At 37.8% G+C, this 20,540-nt stretch overlaps 1 protein-coding gene across 4 annotated transcripts in view; it reads right to left on the reverse strand.

Moving 5' to 3' along the window:
• The window catches only part of UGP2 (UDP-glucose pyrophosphorylase 2), a 55,133-nt gene that overhangs the window by 3,732 nt on the left and 30,861 nt on the right, over positions 1 to 20,540 (reverse strand). For all 4 annotated transcript variants that reach the window (XM_074399242.1, XM_003922697.4, XM_010333546.3 and 1 more), the window contains 5 exons: positions 5,698 to 5,883; positions 3,822 to 3,955; positions 2,240 to 2,537; positions 1,544 to 1,741; positions 439 to 681 (listed from right to left, as the gene is read on the reverse strand). In XM_074399242.1, coding sequence (XP_074255343.1) covers positions 439 to 681; positions 1,544 to 1,741; positions 2,240 to 2,537; positions 3,822 to 3,955; positions 5,698 to 5,778 — 954 coding nt within the window. In that variant the 5' untranslated portion in view covers positions 5,779 to 5,883. The remainder of the gene's footprint in view (positions 1 to 438; positions 682 to 1,543; positions 1,742 to 2,239; positions 2,538 to 3,821; positions 3,956 to 5,697; positions 5,884 to 20,540) is intronic.

The raw sequence follows: 20,540 nt of genomic DNA on the forward strand, positions 1-20,540 counted from the left end.
TTTTCACCACTTGGCATACCATACATTTACTTACTTATCATATGTCAATTCCATGAAGACCAAGATGAGTCTGTTTTGTTTGCTGCTAAATCCCTAGCACCTAGAACACACTGCCCAGCACATGGTAGGGGCTCAATAAGTATTTAAGCCAGAATTAACCTTTTCCCACTGATCAAAGCAATATCAGTCTTGGAAGAGACATATGATAAAATGCCCTGAAATTTAAAGATTATTTTCTACTCCCCATGGCAATCATGTTTCAAATGTGAGGTAAATCTTTATCTTCTATGGTAAATTCCCTTTAAAAGGTATCAAAGACAGAGGAATACAACAGTTCAGCAGTAGAGACGGTAATTAGTCTTCAATTCACATGTATATCATATCTTTATAATTACACATTTAAGAAATATGAACTCACATATCTTTATAGTTACATACCTTTGTAAAAGAACTGCCTAATTTAACCAAGGGCACTGTAGGAAATTCCCGCTTTTCACTCATTGTCAGAGATCCTGCATTAAGACTATAGAGGTTTGACATCACCAGCAAGAGATCTGATGTGGTTTTGACAGGCAGAAAACGGCTCCTTGGCACATTAATACCTAGAGAATTCTCAAAACTTTTGATGGCAGCCCCTACTGCAGTTTCTAACTGAATGACATTCAGGCCTCCATCCAAAGTCTGTAAGAAATTAGGGTTGGGGGAGTAGAGAACAGAGGTTTTAAGCACCTACAAATCAGTTCCTTGTAGGTTAATATTTGGGAAGTGATTTCAGACATCCATTGATGGGAAAAAATTTTTCTTTTTCTTTTTCTCTTTTTTTTGAGATGGAGTCTTGCTCTATCACTCAGGCTGGAATGCAATGGCACGATCTCGGCTCACTGCAGCCTCTTCCTCCTGGGTTCAAGCAATTCTTATGCCTCAGCTTCCCGAGTAGCTGGGATTACAGGCATGTACCACCATGCCCAGCTAATTTTTTGTATTTTTAGTAGAGATGGAGTTTCACTATGTTGGCCAGGTTGGTCTTAAACTCCTGGCCTCAAGTGATCTGCTGGCCTTGGCCTCCCAAAGTGCTGGGATTACAGGTATGAGCCACCGTACCTGGCCAGAAAAGAATTCTGAGAACTGACATTTATCAAACATCTATCATATGTCAAATTCTTACAGTCTTAAAACTCTTCTGTTCAGTAATATCACTTCCATTTTATGAGAAACAACCTTAGGTTCAGAAAACTCATGCAAAGTACTGATGGCCAAATGACCTATGAGTGTCAGAGCAACAACTAAAAAGTAGGTTCTCTATTTTTGAAGCCCAGTGTTTTTGCCACTACCACAATGCAGGGTCAAATAAGGGGCACCATAACTTGGCACACTAGAGGGGTGACAGCAGATTCTGGAAGACGAGGCTAGGAACTAGTCGGAAAAGGCAAAAAGGAGTGACCAATGGACTAGATGGGGCAGAGGGAGTGGGCGGTGGGGGCTATGTGTAGCCTACTATAACCTTAGGAACCAGGAAGTTTAATGGGCAACAACCTTGGCTTACCTTTGCATTCACAATAATTTCCATGTCAATGGCATTCTGCTCCTGCAGTCTTTTAACTGCTGCAAGAGAAATCCATAGGTTGTTTGTGTTAAATATTTTGAACTTTGATACAGACTTGAACTCATCAACATGTGCTTTTGGCACTTGAGCAATTTCCACCAGTCTCAGTTTGCCTTCATATTGAGTGAGTGTCCCGCCCTAGAAAGGCAGAAAATAGTGAGTGCCTCCACATCTGTCCCAAGTACATTTTTTTGTAAGTACAACGATAGTGATAATATAAAAAATATATAAGTACATTATGTAGAAAGAGTAAATTTTCATAAAAGGGACAATGAAATAACATTTAAATGCCCAACTAGAAGAATATTAAAGGTTTGGACAACTTTATTCAAAGGTTTCACATTTCAGATTTTTGCCATAAATATATATGAAATTATTTTAGTTAAAATTACTGATGAAGCTTATCCAAAAAAATTAAGATGATTTTGATACTATTTATTCTGGATTTATGATATATACTATTATGTCAAACAGAACTGAAAGTATTCCCCATAATATTGTCTCACCCTTTCTTATGATACCAAGTGGTTAAATGTGTTGTTTAAAACAGAAACTTTCAAATAAAAAAGGTTTTAACTTTGTAACTTATGAAATGTGAAAACATGAAGCTCTAAACTGCTTCCTCTCAGTATTTACCTTTACATCTGCACGTGTTTTATTTGTGACTTCCATGACAAATTCACAGCGTTTTCCATTGGGTGGGTTCATCAGATGATTAAGAATATACAGATCCACTGTGGCACCCAGATTATCTATGTTAGACACAAAAATATACTCTTTGCCTTCTCCTATAAAGGTATCAAGCAAACCAGAGTTGTAGAAACTGGCGTAAATATCACCATGACCTGGAGGGTACCAAGCTTCTGTATTTTCCCCTGAGTAAGACACGTCCTTTGCTACAGGAAGTAAAGATTCCTTATTAATCCTCGGGTACCTTAAAAAAAAAAAAAGTTAGTTTTCAATATTGACCCTGTAGAGCATTTCAGACCTTTAAATAAAATAATGCATTAAAGTTAAATAAAATTTCACTTCAGAGTCTATCAGTAAGTTAATTATAAGTGAATCCATCTAAGAAAATCTCTCAGTATCCGCGTTGTCCGAAATCTGTTTTCTAAATGGTGATAGCTGTTGCAAAAACAAGTCTCTGTGGTCATACAGATGAGAGGACCCATCATATTTTAAAGATATTAATGTTTTATGAGTCTCCAAGAGGAAGGATATATCAAGTAAATTTTCTCAAACTTACTTGGTTATGGGATTGTTCTTTTCCCTGAAAAACTATTTGAGAAAAACTGCCCATTCTTACAAATGGATATATTCAGGGGGTGGATCTCTTTCCTTCCCAGAAAATAAGCACCAGGTTAGCATTCTATGATGTCTGCTTCCCACCACTCGTGAAAACACAGGTAAAGCTGGTGGTGGGGCAAGAGGAAAACAGGAGCTAGCACTGCAACAGACTGAAGACCAGAAAATAAAGGCAAAACATCTGTGGTGTAAAGAAACATGGTTAAAAAGTAACCATGGGAAACAGATCTTAAAAACAACCAAACAAACTAATGGTACAACTTTAGAAATGTCCCTTCTTTTTTATTATTATTTTATTTTACTTTTTGAGATAGGGTCTTGCTCTGTTGCCTAGGCTGGACTGCAGTAGCACAAACATGTCTCACTACAGTTTCGACCTCTTGGGTTCAAGTGATCCTCCCACCTCAGCATCCCAAGTAGCTAGGGCTACAAGTGCATACCACCAATGCTCAGCTAATTAAAAAAAATTTTTTTTGTAGAGACAAGGTCTCATTATGTTGCTCAGGCTGATTCCAAACTCCTGGGCTCAAGCAATCCTCTCTTGGCTTTCCAGTGTTGGAATTACAGGCATGAGCCATCACACCCAGCCTAGAAATGTCCCTTCTGTACAAGTTCATGTGGACTGATGTCCATCCCTTAAATGGAAGCCTTATTTCTCCAGTTTCCTGGCCTTTAGTCACAATTCATCATCTGAATTTCCTTTTTACTCACTATTCCTCAAAGATTTTCTCTAGAATTTATTAAATTACCCCAAGCCCATTAGGATGTTGAAGAAATCCCTTTCCATAAGAAAGGTTATCAATAATTGTTATCATCAATATTTAGTGCCTGTATATCTTGAGACTGTTCTGTTATAAACAAGATCAGTCCTTTCCCAGGAGGACACCCAGAATCAAATTTTTACTCATTGTACCTGCTTTGATTAAAAGTGTAGATTTTCACACGACAATGATTGTACTTCTGTAGTATTTTTTTGGTATCTTCATCCGTGTTGAAAGAGTTCATTAAAACAAGAGGAACATCTGTATTGTAGGTTTTATTCAAATGCTAGGGAGGAAGATGACAATTAGATTACCCAGACTTACTTTTATTTGCTCAAAAATGCAAAATTCTTAATAGTTGTATCACAAATGTCTAAAACATCATCTGTATGTAGCCAAACATACAGATTTGACATAAAACTGCTCAGCATGAGTCAGACATTTTGCTAAGCAATTCACCATGTACTTGCTCATTAAATCACCACCCTCTGAGATAGCAACTACTGTCTGCATTTTACGGATGACTAAACTAAAACTCAGATAGGTGGAGGGTCTGGCAATGGCAGAGGCAGGACCCCCACCTCCCCACCCCAGGCAGTTTGCTGGAGCTTGTGTATAGCCACAGTGCTCTGTGGCCTTACTGGGTAGGCAAGTGCTGATTAAGCATTTACTCTACGTTAACATGTCTGTAGGGATGAAAGTACAAATGTGACAAAGACATGGCTACCTACTCTCAAGATTATTGGTCAAAAATTCTGAATCACACCTCGACTGAGATCTTTTCAATCTCAGAAGAGCTAAGAGGCAACAGAAAGTGGGAAGAAAACAGGGACTTAGAAGTCAGATTGCCTATGATAAAATTTTAGTTCTGCACTTACTAACCAGCTTTGGAACCTTGGGCAAGTAACCAATCTCCTTGTGCTTTGGTTTCCTCCCTGGTAAAATGGGATACCAGTACTTACCTCACAGAGTTGTTGAGAGGAACAAATGAGTAAATTCAATCAAAGAGTTCAGAATAGTACTTGGTGGTCAATAAGTGCTGAATAAATAAATGTTTACCACTGCTACAACCAGTGTTAGGATTGTAGCTGCCAGCACCGTTCTAGGCAATAGGGATAAGGAGATGGAAAAGATAAGGTCACTGCCCCAGAAGAGCCTGTGGTGTATGATTAATGACTTTGTCATAAGAAAGAAGCCAAGAGCAGTTCTTAGCATCCATGGCATGCAGCCAAATACACAATATCCTCCCCACCTTCCCAAAAGGGTTAACCCCTTTTTTAATGCGAGATCATCCCAGCCTTGATGAAGGCTGCCACTAGAAAGAAAGTGGATAGAGGGGCAGGGAGATCAAAAGAGAATCTCAACAGAACCAAAGATTTCAACATTTAAACAACCACAAATGCTAAAAAGCCTTTACATAACCTTAAGGATTTGTCCTTACGAACACTATACTTTTTTTTTTTTTACTTAAAAGTTCTGAGATACATATGCAGATTGTGCAGGTTTGTTACATAGGTAAACACATGCGATGGTGGTTTGCTGCACCCAGCAACCCATCATCTACATTAGGTATTTCTCCTAATGCTATCCCTTCCCTAGCCCCCAACCGCCTGACAGGCCCCCAGTGTGTGATGCTCCCCTCCCTGTGTCCATGTGTTCTCATTGTTCAATTCCCACTTATGAGTGAGAACATACGGTGTTTGGTTTTCTGTTCCTGTGTTAGTTTGCTGAAAATGACGGTTTCCAGCTTCATCCATGTTCCTGCAAAGGACATGAACACATCCTTTTTATGGCTGCATAGTATTCCACAGTGCATATGTGCCACATTTTCTTTATCTAGTCTATCACTGATGAGCATTTGGGTTGGAGGAACATCAACCTTTTTTGCCACCAATAAAGAGACTAATAAAGATAGCAAGCTCTTTGGTTAGCTGAAATTCCATCTGCTATCTTTTATAATATAACATTTATAACTTAAAAACTAAAAACTATTTTAGTATTTCATGAGAAGGGCTAAATGTTACTCACTTCAATTTGCTGAACAGTCAGATCCAGAAAGGTATTCTCATTCCTCACACCAATGAGACTTTTAGGGCCTTTGCAGCCCATGCTGGTTCCCAAACCACCATTGAGTTTCACCACCACTAGTTTGTTCAACACGGAAGATATATTATCAGGCAAGCCCCTGGCCTTTATCTTTTCATAGGGTTGAATCTGAAAGAAAAATAACATCATAGGAGTAATTCAAAGAGCTTTATGGGAGGTTAAAGCATATCAATCCCACCGTTATTTCCATGCTTCCATAAAGTTTTGGTTTCTCTGTGGAAAGTTTTAATCAACTTTTCTTTAATGTCAAAGACACTTCTGTTTCAAAATCAAGTACTTAACAGGCAACTTCCCTTGGAAACAGTAGTTCGGTGGATCATTTACAATGGAATACAAGAAGGGGGAAAAAGTTGTAGTAGCCCCCATATACTGGCTGGCTGGTAAGAACATCCAGCTCTCTTGGAGTATCTTCAAACACTCAGAATTCCTAATTTGCATCAACATAGCAAATGAGATACATAAAACTCAAGTCTAAATACTTCTGGTGTACTATGGCTCTCCTTCAATTCTGGACAACTATATATAAAATTACACATTATTCCTTCTACCTCAGGAGGCAAACCAAAACACACTTGTTCCTTGCCATTCTCCTCTATTCAGTCATAAGTTTGCCCTTCAGAGGAAGGTAGCATAGACTTTTTGTCAAACTTCTAGGTAGGCACAAACACGGAATTCCTTCCTCAAGAATTTAACTTTCAGATATTACCATATAAAAGCCAATACTGGAAAATTAAGTGTCGTCACTGTTCTAAAAATGCCCTGGAAGGGAGGGAAAGGACAAGAGGTGGGGCTGAAGAAAATCCCAACTCAATCTCCTCCCTAGCATCCTCATCTATTTCTGTGAGCAGAGAGCCTTAATCTATAATTTCTCCCTTATAGGAAAAAAACATTGACACAACTTACAGCGGGGGCCCAAATTATTTTCTTCAAAGCAGAGGCAGAACAAGCAAGTCTAAACAACTTACAGTAAGAAGGAAACCATTCACAAAGTTCACAATGTATTTTCTATCCATTTACATGACATGTTTGCTGTTATTTTGCTTTAGTGGAATAGGTCCTCAAATTGACTCTTCAGTTACATCAGGGTATAGGATAGCTAACACATAATGGACTGAAAAAAATAAAATTGCCCCATAAGTGCTTTGTGGAGGTTAGCTGTTACTTGCTCTGCTATTGTAGGACTGTGTGTGTGTGTGTGTGTGTGTGAGAGAGAGAGAGAGAGAGAGAGAGCGAGAGAGTGAGAGAGCGAGAGCGCGTGCAAGCAAGCATAAGATGGGTAGGTATGATTGGGAAAGAACTTGACAGGCGTACACTCTAGTGATCTAAGCCTATGGAGGCAAAAATTTTTTATGCTTGGTCAGACAAACATATATACATATGTTATATGTAGCCTCCTGATGACAAACTTCTTAACAGTTTTCCACATAAAAACTAGTCTGTGGCTCTTATTTCTTCTAATCTGCAATATACTATGTTAACTGCCAAGTGCAGATAAATATACTTTTTCATTTGATGTAAATACAGAGGAACATGAAGCACTCTTCTCCAAGGCTATTTGTTATTGCTCCAATCATCACTAATTCTCAATTATTTCCTCATGTGGTCAGATTGTCAATCTTCCTGGTAAGTGCTGCTAAGTAGCCTTCTAAAGCCATTCACATTCATGAACCAAAGTAAGCGCTGGTTACAGAAAAGCTAAGAGGAGGGGACAGGCCTGTGGGCACTCCAGTGGGTGCTACATCAATACTGGGATGTGAAACCGCAGAGAAAAGGAGAGAGGCTGTAAAGAATGCAGACCACACTGATCACTCCCCGTGCAGCACATGGTCCAGGTGAGGACAATGCAGGGCTGATAACAACTTGGCCCCCCAACACACACACACACACACACACACACACACACACACACACACACAGCACCCTGCAGAGTTGACAATCCTTGAAGGATGTTTTGATTTGACTCTACTGCCATGACCATCATTTGTTCAGCATTTCAAAGAAACTGGTAATATTGGTTAGGAGAGAAAAAGTTCCAATTTAAGTGCTACACTGTTAGAAAAATAAGAGATGACAGAATAGAAGAACCGTTGTCACCCTGATATAACAGAGTAGCTTATAATCTTTTCTAGCCCAGCAACTGAAAGCAACCAGTCAGTAAAAGAAATAGGCTGGAGGTGGTAGCACCTCTAATTCCAGCAATCTGGGAGGCCAAGGCAGGTGGATTGCTTGAGCCTAGGGGTTCAAAACCAGCCTGGGCAACATGGTGAAACCCTGTCCCTACAAAAAATACAAAAAATTAGCCAGGTATGGTGGCCCATGCTTGTAGTCCCAGCTACCCAGGAGACTGAGGTGGCAGATAGCTGAGCCCAGGTGGTTAAGGCTAAAGTAAGTTGTAATCATGCCACTGTACTCCACAGAATGAGACCCTGTAAAAAGAAGAGAAGAGAAGGCGAGGGGAGGGGAAGGTGGGGAGGGGAGAGGAGGGGAGGGGAGGAGAGAGGAGGAAAGGAAAAGGAAAAGAAAAAAGAAAAGGAAAAGGAAAGGAAAGGCCACTGTGATACAATGGCTGTAAGTAATCTATTATTAGTTTAGAAGAATTTCTTGGTCAGACAAACATACATACATAGGTCATATGTAACCTCCTGATGACAAAATTCTTGGAGGCTACATGTGACATATGTAATTTCAGTAGGCTACATATGACCTATGTATATATGTTTGTCTGACCAAGCATAAAAACATTATGTTTACTCAAAAGAGTCAGGAAACAGGACCAAACCAATTATTTTATAAAAGCCAATAATTTCCATTTAGCAGTTATTTTTCACTTGCTAGCAAGAACTTCATATTTACAGAGGTCTCACAAGGATATGAAAATCAGCTGAAAAATCACCAAAAATTCCTAGTTTATGCATTCATTTTAGGTAAAATTGTTAGTTCAGAGATGGTCTTACCTATTTATGTTTTGACTATACTTTAAAAAAAAAAAAAAAAAAAAAGAGGACACAGAAGCAATTTTCCTACACATGGTAGGACAGGCCTGTCTTCCAATTTTACTTAAATTTTTTCATTGTGACATCAGATACATAAAAGTTTATAAAATACACATATACAGTTGAAAGAATAACGTTTTTAAAAAAGGAACACTGCCATGTATCTGTCCCTAATCACACTCCTCTTCTACCTTTAAGGGTAACCTTCATCTGGACTTTTATTCTATAGTTTACCACCTATGTGTTTAACAATATTTTACTCCATTTTGTCTCAAAACTTTTAAATAAATTAAATCATACTATAAAGTATGACCCATCTTGTCATTACAATATCAGGAATTTGAACAAGACATAACATTGGGTTTGTTGTTGATATTTGAACATTCTATTTCAAATAGAGGTAAACATTATCTAGATGTAATTTGGAGTGAAAATTTTCATGTAACATCAATATTTTATCAAAGTATAAATGCTTATTATAAAAGTAAAAATGCTACAGTGATTCTGAAAGCTGTTAATTTTACATACAACAATTAATGTTTTCAAATAGTTCAATAAGTTGGAAAACAGAATGACAATAAACATAAAACTCAGTACATTAGATAGAGATCTTTAGGAAAATATTCCCTTTTTGAGGGAACAAATATTTATACAAATTTAAATAATAATGCCAGGCAGAAAAGTCTAAATTAAATTACATCTTAATTCTAATCTTTACAGAAATGTTTGGTATACTAACATTCATAGCATTAAACAAAGTGAGCTTTAGGAATCATGTTTAATTTTTAGCTATTTAATTTGATTTAGGACATGAGTCACCAAGAAAAAGTGCTAACAGAAACTTTTTTTTTTTTTTTTTGAGACAGTCTCGCTCTGTTGCCCAGGCTGAGTGCTGTGGCATGATCTTGGCTTACTGTACCTTCCACCTCCCGGGTTCAAGCAATTCTCTTGCCTCAGCCTCCTGAGTAGCTGGGACTATAGGCACACGCTACCACACCCGGTTAATATTTTTTTTGTTTTTAGTACAGACAGGGTTTCACCGTATTGGTCAGGCTGGTCTTAAATTCCTGACCTCGTGATCCACCCACCTTGGCCTCCCAAAGTGCTGGGATTATAGGTGTAAGTCACTGCACCTGGCCCTATAGGAACTTTTGTTTACTGCCTGTGAAAATGAATTAAAAACTGAATGTCAACCTTGCTGCCTTAAAATTTCACCAGGAAAAAAAGAAATTCCAATTCATATGTCTTCATGCTAAATCAGCTTTGATCCACACACCATAAATAATAGAAAGTTTTAGCTGGGCACAGAGGCTCACATCTGTAATTTCAGCCCTTTGGGAGTTCGAAGCAAGAGGATTGCTTAAGCCCAAGAGTTTGAGAACAGCTTGGGCAATATACTGAGATCTTGTCTCTATAAAAATGTTGAAATTACCCAAGCGTGCTGGTGCAGGCCTGTAGTCCCAGGTACTTGGGAGGTCGAGGTGAGAGGACTGCTTGAGCCTGAGAGGCTACACAAATATATGAAAAACAATAAAAGTGATTTATATAGACTTCCAACCTTTTTAAGCAGTAAAAAACAAAGGATCCTTAATATAATGCCCAAATTCCTAGGTACAAAGTTCCTTATAGAAACATGTTACTGGAAAGCTTTATTATAAATTTTAGTTACTGAAATTAAATGTGCTGCTTTTCTTTCCCGTATTTAGTCATGGAGACATAGTCAAAGCCTTTCTTAAGTGTGAAAACACAAGACAACGATCAACTCAACAATGCTAAAAACATGGTATCTGACTGAAGAAATATTTACAGAATGAAAAATAGTAAAGATAAAAGTGTTACGGCAATTATCAACGACAAATAGCGTGAGAAAATGATTTAGGAATCACCGACATTCAGTGTTTCACTCACACTTTTCACCTATTGGCTATGAGCTGAGAGATGGTGGGCCGCTCTCATCATTCTGCTTCAAAGACAAGCCATCAGAGAACATTTGCTTATACAACATGTTCACACAAGACGGAATGGCAATTATTACATTTTATATAGGCTGCTTGCACAAAAAGATAGTCCCAAAATTAAAACCAACAAAGCCAACATAGCAGGACTTACTAACAACAGTTCAATTGCCAGAACCTGCTAAGAAGTAACCAACTCGTGTCCTAAGCATGCAAAGATTTCTTACAAGATAAAGCTGTAAAAGTCTACTCATTCTGCTCTAGAGAAGATGTAAAAGTTTATGTTTATGCAGTGAAAACTGATATTCAGAGACACACTTGTCATGACAGCCATTACTCTATCACCAAATTTCCAGATCCAAAATCTAAGATTTCAAGTGATTGTATGAAGGATCAAGGGTATACTGAAATATTTTTTTAAAAAACACACAAAATAAGGTAATATAAATGAGAAGGTATTCAAAATTATCTGTCAACATACACAAAACTTCAGTTTGTGAGGTAAACTTCAAAGAAATGGTATCATTGCCATAGATTAACGAAATTTACAAGCTAAGGATACTGAGAGGACAGAGGTTCACTTCAGTCAGTTACTATGAGAAAGGAAGGAAAACTTGACAGCATGGCAGCTACATCATAATCAGCACATCCAATACTAGCAAAAATATTTGGAAAAATTCTGAATACTCTTCAAATATTTGATGTAAAATAAAATGAGCTGATCCATGGACAACATTAAGAATTCAAAAACCAAGTTAATAAAGACTTTTGGGAACAAGCCCTGGCAACTCACAATACAAAGACTTACTTACCACTCAAGTAAGTGTCAGATTTCTCTGTGATCTCATATTTATAACCTTGCATGCTAAGTTGTGGGGGCAGAGAGTCACCCCACAGATGTCAAGGAACCATGGTTCTTTATGTGATACTTTCAGTAATACCTTCTTGTCTTGCTATATCTAACCCTTAAAAGCAGGTAATTAAATGTAGGTCCTGCTGAGAAATTTTGTTAACCACAGAGGACTCTCAGAATAACTGTGGAAAGGAAAGGAAGAAGTAACAAGGTATGAAGACGGGAGAAATGTTTAAAGCGGTCAAGATAATGTTACTGTTGGAAGCCTCCAGGGGAGGTCTTTCTCTGATGTTTCCTGACATACCCAGCCCCTACCACCACGACCCCTCAGCAGATACACAGGTGTGTACAAAGGTATTAGTCATTTGATTCCCGGAAGCCAGGACATTTTTTGTCTAAAGCTTATTACATGTTACATTTGGTGGGAAACACAGCTTTCCGTTACATAAATCACCCTATATCAGCAGAGGTGCTCTCTCTTGGTGACACTGTCCACACCCTCTACCAGGCACGTAAACAAGCAGTCCCACAGAGCTTGGTTTAGTTCTACAAGCCAAGGGTATATGTGTTAGAAAGTTGCTTAGCAACAGCTGCAGCTGAAGTCATACTGGACACACCTAGTCACAGAAACAGTTTCAGGCCTGCCTTCCACTTTCCCTACTTAGCTCCCCGAGAAGAAAGCACAAAGACATTTACTCAAGCAAAGATGGCTAGCGTTCAGAGACAACACAGAGTTTCACACACTGCTGGATATAGCCTCAACGTTACTCTGACTGAATCACGTTAGTCAGTCACTAGTGCGATCTTTGTGCTTTCAATCCTAACCGCCTGTTTCTCTCTTTCCTCAAACGTGAATAAAATTCAGTGTTCTAAGACTTCTACTGCAACTAAACAGACAGAAGGAAAAACTCCTCAGGTGAGGTGCGGCAAACCCCATGAGGCTCCTGGCAAAAGATCCAGAGGAGGCCAGGCCACTCATGTTCTCTTCTCACTGGTGGAAAAGAATGGGCCAAATAGCTAATATCCTCTGGGGAGTAAGTGAAAGTAATTGGCAATCTACTACAGAACATGCTCTAAACATTCAGCCCTCTAGGATGTCAATCTAGTTTTTCTGCAGAAAGTAGAAAGAGATGTTTAAAAAGATCTTTTTAAAACTAGCTACCATGATCTGTATCTTGCCAAGTTTGTTCACAACTTAGTTTCCAGTTAGAAGAAAAGCCAAATTCATCACACAGTCATAGACACACTGTTCCCATTAGTAACAGGATAACCCAGTTCTTGGTAGCATATTTGTGCTATTCCTGGAGACACTGCCAAACACCCAGAGCAAGCTAACAGTACCTGCCCTGTTATGCTTTAAAAGGGTATGATTATTGCAATCTGAAAGACTTTTTTTCAACAAAAGCAAGTTTGCCTGTAGGAAAATGAGCTGTGTAAACAGTTAAGCAAATTAGGAATGCCACTCCATATGTACAGAAAGTGTTCCAAGAACACTGGCTAATTCACTAAACTCTTACTGCACAGGGTTTGTGTGCCAATTTCTGCACTAGTCACTTTCATGTATTGTCTATTTCACATTTCTAAAGGTAATAACTAAAATCTAGATCATTTGAAAGATCCTACAAATTTACTTAATAACAGAAAAGTCATACCTAGAATAATGTCTTTGTCCAGTTGTGTAGCTATAATGGAATCCCTGAGGTTGGGCAGTTTATAAAGAAAAGAGGTTTATTTGGTGCACGGTTCTGCAAGCTGTACAAGAAAGAAGAATGGTGTCAGCATCTGCTTCTGGTGAGCGCCTCCAGAATCTTCCACTCATAGCAGAAGTCAGAAGGGAGCTGGTATGTAGATACCACATGGGAAGCAAGGGAAAAGGGACGAAGGTGCCAGGCTTTTCATTTTTTTAAAGCAATCAGTTCTTGCTATAACTAATGGAGTGAGAATCCATTCAGTACCACAAGGACAGCACCAAACCATTCATGGGGAATCAGTCCCCATGACCCAAACACCTCCCACTTTGCTAAAATGCTAAATCCTATCAATAACACAGTACTTCTTACCTGTGCTCTCAGATACATCTGACACAACAGACTACTCCCGAAACTCTGAAGGGCTCTATTCCCCTTAGGAAACACCATACTCTATTTTCTTCCTCTTTCTGCCTGCCCCTTGAAAATCTCAATCTAAGTAGACCTCCTTTTCTATGCAATCAGCTTCAATTACTCCTTTCTCCATGGCACTATGACATACTTCTGTCTGCTAAGACAGAAGCCTGCCCATATGTGATCAATGACCAAGTCTGTCAGTCTCATGACCTGTTACTACAGTGGTCTCTATGGTCCCTTACCTGTTTCCAACCCACCCTCCATCTCTCAGGTGGTGATCTTTTAAAAAATAAATTTGACCATGTTTTCCTTCTTATTGCATCATTCACAAAATAAAGCACTGGCATGGCATGGCAGAGATTATTAGCTGCCTACCCAAACATCAGTTTTTCCCCTTTCATTTTAGAACCCTGACTTTCAGCTGGGCACACTGCCATCCAGAATAAAAGACTACATTTCCAGCCTCTCTTACAGCTATTTGGGCCAAAGTTCTGGTCAATATAATTAACTAGAAGTGAATTAAAAGATTTCCAGAAAGTCTCTGTGAAAGGGCAGGGACTGTGCCATCTTCCTTCTTCCTGCTGTCTGGACTAGAGGCATGATGACTAGTGTTCATTCTGGTGGCCATCTAGACCAAGATGAGATACTCTAAGAATGGCAGAGCAGCAAGACAGAGAAGCCCAAGTTTCTGATGACTACCCAATTGCCTTACTAACTCTGGATTGCCTCTCTCCAGATCTACTGTGTTATTTTGGGTTTCTCTATTCTATGTAGCTGTATCTAATACTAACTGGAAGATAGGATTTGCAAAGTCCTTAATGATTTGACCTTTTTTACTTTCCACTCATTCTTCTCCTACTCTCCCTAGCATGCTGCTCCAGGAACATAGAGCATTGGGTATTCTAACATACCACATCTCTTGCTTTGTAAGGCCTTGCACTTTTTCCCCTCACACAACTTCTCTTCACCAACTACTTTCTCTTTCTCCTCCACATCTCAGCTAAGACTAGTGATTCACAAGCTTTATGAGCCATCAGGTACTTGTGAAGATAAAAAATTAATGGACCCTCTTTCAGACAAGTTCATCACCTCCAAAAAAACAAAATGTTTGCTTACAGTTTACTTCACTATACATTGGAAATTTCATTCACAAAATATAAAATTAATCTTAGTAAGAGAAGTCATTTATTTCCCAGTGAAAATTAATGTGCAAATAGAGTAAAAATTAAACTTTAGCTCTCTCCAAACTAAGTTTCAATGAGAAGGCTTCTGTTGGCTTGAATAAGAAGTTGATGCTGTGTTGTGGTCTCAGATGATTACTTGCATGCCAACTTTAATTGCCATTCCATTTTGACTTTCCTTTCTGATGGTCACGAGTGCTGAAAACCCTAAGGCGTTCAAAAGCAAGCTCCCACAACTTTTGTTCTGTCAGTATACATGGCCTGTGCTATAAACACCAGAATTCTCTAAGACTCTGAGCGCTGAATGATTCATGTGTGTCGTGAATCTTTTAAAGTCAATAAGGTCATCTTTGCAGAAGTCTGCATCATTCATGCAGGATTGCACCATCCTTGATGTAAGGCTCACAGATGCAGAAGAGGGTGAATTATAGTAATATGTGGAGCGCACTCTCCTCCTCTGCAGCTGGACCAGAAGTGCTGGTTGGCATCACAGACACTCTACTGGTGTAGAGAGCACCAACACCTTATCCAGCATTAAGTTTTGCTTGGCTTAGACATGTTATCACTTAAAAAACATTTTCAGAAGAGGTTCATAAATAATAATTTTTTTTTGAGAGCACCAGCATGTTAATAACTGGCTGCACTGAGAAATGTCTGCAATTACAAGGACATGCTAAAGGGAAATTATGTAGTTGCTGTTTCCTCCATGACCTGATTCAATAAACTACATCAATTCCAGCATGAATGATAATCATTTGACAAAAAGCTTCCTTTAAAACTGAATGTGGCAGTACAGCATAGTAACTGAGAAAAACACAGCATTATTAATACCAGGCTACCTGGGTTTGATTCTTAGACTCTACCACTTATTATGGCAAATTATTTAACTGCTCTAAGCCTTTTTCATTTACTTCATTAATTTGTTATGAAGATAAATGAGATAATGCATATAAAGTGCTCAGCAAAGTGCCTGACTCCATAGTAAGTACTCAAATGTTGGCTAGTATTATTACTACTTCACAGATTCAGACACACTCCCTCACCCCTACCCAACATTTTAACATTTCTGAAAGCAGGATGCACATACAGCCAATGGATTCTTACAATTAATTGGCTGACTTCTCTTCTTCATTAGTGGTACACAAAAGGTGTAACTTTTAATTAATGGTCCAAATTTGATGAAATGTAGTTTTGAATTTCTAGGTTTTAAGTCACAAACTGCTGAATGATTTCCCAGACATGGGCTTCAGCCAAAGTTTCTCTCCAGTCATGTGTAGCCTGAGGATATTAGGACAGAGGTCAACAAACTTGCATAAAGTTTTATCGGAACATAGCCATACTCACTAGTTTACATGTAGTCTACGGCCATTTTCGAGCTACCATGGGTGAACTGAATAATCATCACCAGATTGTATGGACTATAAAGCCTAAAATATTTACTATCTGCCCCTTACAGAAAAGGTTTGCCAACCTCTGGTTTAAGAAAGTCTTTTGGGAAAAACCCAAGTTTTAATAATATTTCTCTCTTTTCAAACCATGCTTCTTCTCCTAAAACAGTACCATACTGCCTAACATTCCTCAGGATGGCCAGAAAAAAGAGGATCTAAGGCTGTATGTTGGCTTCATGCTTCCACTGGCAAGAACACTGCTATGTAAACATCCCGGGCTTTTGTATTTTCTCAAATTTGTCCAGGAAAGCAAAACCAATAATATGTAATAGGTAACAGAAATCAGGCAATTTTCAAAAGAACAGAAAGAAAACTTGAGATTTAAAAAGGCTTTTGTCCACTTGTGAGTCATCTAAAGTAATCAAATTCAGAGACAGAAAGCAGAACGGTGCTTGCCAGGGGATTGGGGGAGAGGGGTTAGAAGGGAATGCAGAACTGTTTGTTCTTTAATGCTATAGAGTCTCAGTTTTACAAGATGAAAAATTTCTGAAGATTGGTTGCAAAATAATACAGATATACTTAACAATACTGAAAAATAAATATTAAAAATATGAAGATAAATTTTGTTATATGTATTTCAAAATTTAAAATTTATTTTTTTAAAGAAGTCTTTTGTGTAAATGTGTATGTGCAGTCACACACATATGGCCCATTAAGGAGTTCGAGGACCACATGGCAAAATTATCACTTTCTTTAGAAGCCATTTGTGACTCTCAGCCCTAGTAGTGAATCTGGTGCAGCTCCTAGCTTCAGGCACTACCACCTTCTATCACAGCAATTCTTACAGTCTCCAGATTGCCTGTTAAGTGCTCTGGCTCTGTTATATGACTGTAAACTCCACAAGGGCAGTAAATGCCACCCGATACTCCCCACCATATTCATCACCTTTAACTAAGGGGTTAGCTCCCCAGTGTTGGCAGCACTCAAACATTTGTGAATAAGTGAATAAATGAATGAAACAAACAGCTATTAATGAAATCTGTTCTCTGAAAATTATTTCTTGTCCTACTTTTAAAACCTTAGTTTGAAACAAAAGTGGTTTAATCACTGATTAGAAACCAGATTATAACCATCCATTACTTTAATTCAAAAAACAAAATACTGGATCAACAGATGTTACACAGAAGTTTGATGAAAGAAAACCTAAATAAAAAACTTTGTTTTGCATAAGAAATAATTTTATAGGTCATAAAATTAGTACAGGAATTATAAAGCAATCCCTCTGTAATAAACAAATAGAATGAACAATCACATATTACAAGCCTGGAAAAGTAAATTTCCTAAGAAAGTTTTTTGTCTTCTACCACTTACAAATTATAAGCAAAGCAAACTATCAAATTACGTACATATTTTTATTTTTCAAGCTATTAACTCCCATATCTTTGAGGTTTTTAAAAATTAATTTTAATTATTCTAAAGTAAATGTTACTAACCTATGGAAAGGAAAACATGAAGCCAATTTTTCCAGTGGTAGATAGAATCAGTTGACCTATTCCTAGTCCTCACAGTCCAAAGGCAAAAATTTGTAACATTTTTACATGTAAGTAAACAGATGTTTTCAAAGAGCTAGTTAGAAATCTTGGCACCAGCACTGTCCACCGAACAACTACGCAAACCCAATCATTCATGCTCAATATCCTTCAATATAATCTGCTACTTCAGTTACTAAAGTCAGCATTAGTAAAATTCTAAGCAAAAACTACATATTACTGGGAGCCAGAATCATGAAAATCACTTATTTTCAGTCTAAATTCTGCACTGTCCTCTCTAGGAAGCCAAACTTGAATAGTGTGCCTTTCTGTTAAAGCATCACAGCAATTCAAAATCCAATAGCCAATTACTACAAATAAAAGATTAGTTCCCTATTAAATATTTCAAACAGCAGTTAATACAATGGCCAATGGAAAAAAGATCAACCTGCTAATAAATAAAAATCTATCTAAAGAAAAATTTAGAAATTAAAAAATATTTTATCTCAACTAGCAAATATGTTTTAAAGTGATAATATCAAATTCTTTAATAAATACAGTGAGACTGGCAATAAAACAGACTGTAGGTCTCTATTCAAATATCATCTTAGGCCTTTTCTACCCAGCCTATCTAAAATATTACCTCTACCCTTTCATTCTCTGTTTATTTACCTTTCTTTTTCTTCATTTCACTTATCACTACTTGAAATTGCATTACATATTTTTTATTGTCCATTTCTTTACTAGATTGTAAACTAGAAACTAGATGAGTGGAAGGTTTTATCATTATGGTTCTCTGCTAATATACATAACAGTTAGTGCTCAAAAAATAGCTGTTGGACCAACTGATATTCTCTTTTTTTTTTTTTTTTGGAGACAGGGTTTCACTCTTGTCACCCAAGCTGGAGTGCAATAGCACAATCTCAGCTCACTGCAACCTCTGCCTCCCAGGTTCAAGCGATTCTCCTGCCTCAGCCTCCTGAGTAGCTGAGATTACAGAAGCATGACACAATGCCCAGCTGATTTTTGTATTTTTGGTAGAGATGGAGTTTTGTCATGTTGGCTAGGCTTGAACTCCTGACCTCAGGTGATCCACCCACCTTGGCCTCCCAAAGTGCTGGGATCACAAATATGAGCCACTGCACCCAGTCTGATATACTCTTTTTGGAAAGCAACTAGAAATACGTAACAAAACCTTTAAAAAGTTCATATCCTCTGAAGAAAACACCATTTCTGAACATTTATTCTTAGAAAATTCAGAAATGCAAAGTTTTACATGCATTACATGGTTTTTATAATAGCAAAAAACCAGAACCAAACTATCCAACTATAAGAGAATCCCCAGAAGTAACATACACTGATACACTTTTACAAAGCCCCAACCCGCACACTACTGTCAACTAACATATTTCCTTTAAGTGATTAACTGAATTCATTGGCTTATTTTCCACCATCAAAAAATTTAAAAAAGACATTTCATTTCTAAGGTTTTGCCATGCTTAATGACAGATCATCAAAGAACTGATCCTATGATGGTTATCAACCATCCTTCCTATAATTTCACCTGAACTTTGATAACTTAATGCCAAGGACACTGTGCAAAGCCTCCTCAGCCCACTAAACACCACATAATGAACACATACCAATTCTTTAAACACCTCCACCTCCACACAGTATGAAAATGGGTACCTAGTTATTTTGATAGCTATAACAGTCCTCTAAGACAAGGCCTACCTCTTATATTTATCCTGAGTTTAGTAAACATAAAATCTATGAACATGGTTGGAGTTGCTGGTGAAAAGGTAATTCTGCATAAAACCTACGGCTTTCAGTATGTGGATCCAGATATCCTTCAATAAAACTCATCCAACAAAAATATTCACCTAATCATGTTCATAATGCTGTTTATTCTCACTGACCTGACAGAGTGGAGGCCTCCTGAAATCCTGAAAGTTAAATAATTAGCTAAATTGTATCTTTGCAATATCAAAAATTTGTTAGTATAGATGAGTTTATTCAACACAATGAAAACTGCAGACTAACAACACATTTGATAAAGAAAATTATAAGAATGTAAATTATGGTTCTTTCTACTTGCTAGAATATTTTGCTAAAAATATAAAGTATTAAATTATCCATGAATCATAAATCAAAATACACATCAAATTAAGTACACTGATGACAAACACATAAATATATATTTAAAACCAAAGGAAAAGAATAAATATGAAAGTTACAGAATTTTAAAAAGCACAATCTAAATCTTTATTCCATTGTTTTTACTGTGTGCAACATAATGCCTGACATATAGGAGGTACTTCATAAATATTTGTTGAATGTGTAACGATAGTAACCTTTGCTATGGTTGAGCCTTTGCCAGAATTCCTGGCACATAGTAAATGCTTTAATAAATATTGTCAACAATCCTCATGAAAATCCTGTAAGGTAGGTTATTTTATTATGTCTACTTTTTATGAGTAAGGAAACCAAGACTTAAAGCAGTTAAATAACTTGCCCAATGTTACATGGCTAAGAAATAGGGGATCTAGGCTGGGTGCGGTGGCTCACGCCTGTAATCCCAGCACTTCGGGAGGCTGAGGCAGGCGGATCACCTGAGGTCGAGAGTTTGAGATCAACCTGACCAACATGGAGAAACTCCGTCTCCACTAAAAATACAAAACTTGGCCAGGCATGATGGTGCATGCCTGTAATCCCAGCTACTCGGAAGGCTGAGGCAGGAGACCTGCTTGAACCTGGGAGG

Source organism: Saimiri boliviensis, chromosome 1 (genome assembly GCF_048565385.1).
Source record: "Saimiri boliviensis isolate mSaiBol1 chromosome 1, mSaiBol1.pri, whole genome shotgun sequence".
Lineage (NCBI taxonomy): Eukaryota > Metazoa > Chordata > Mammalia > Primates > Cebidae > Saimiri > Saimiri boliviensis.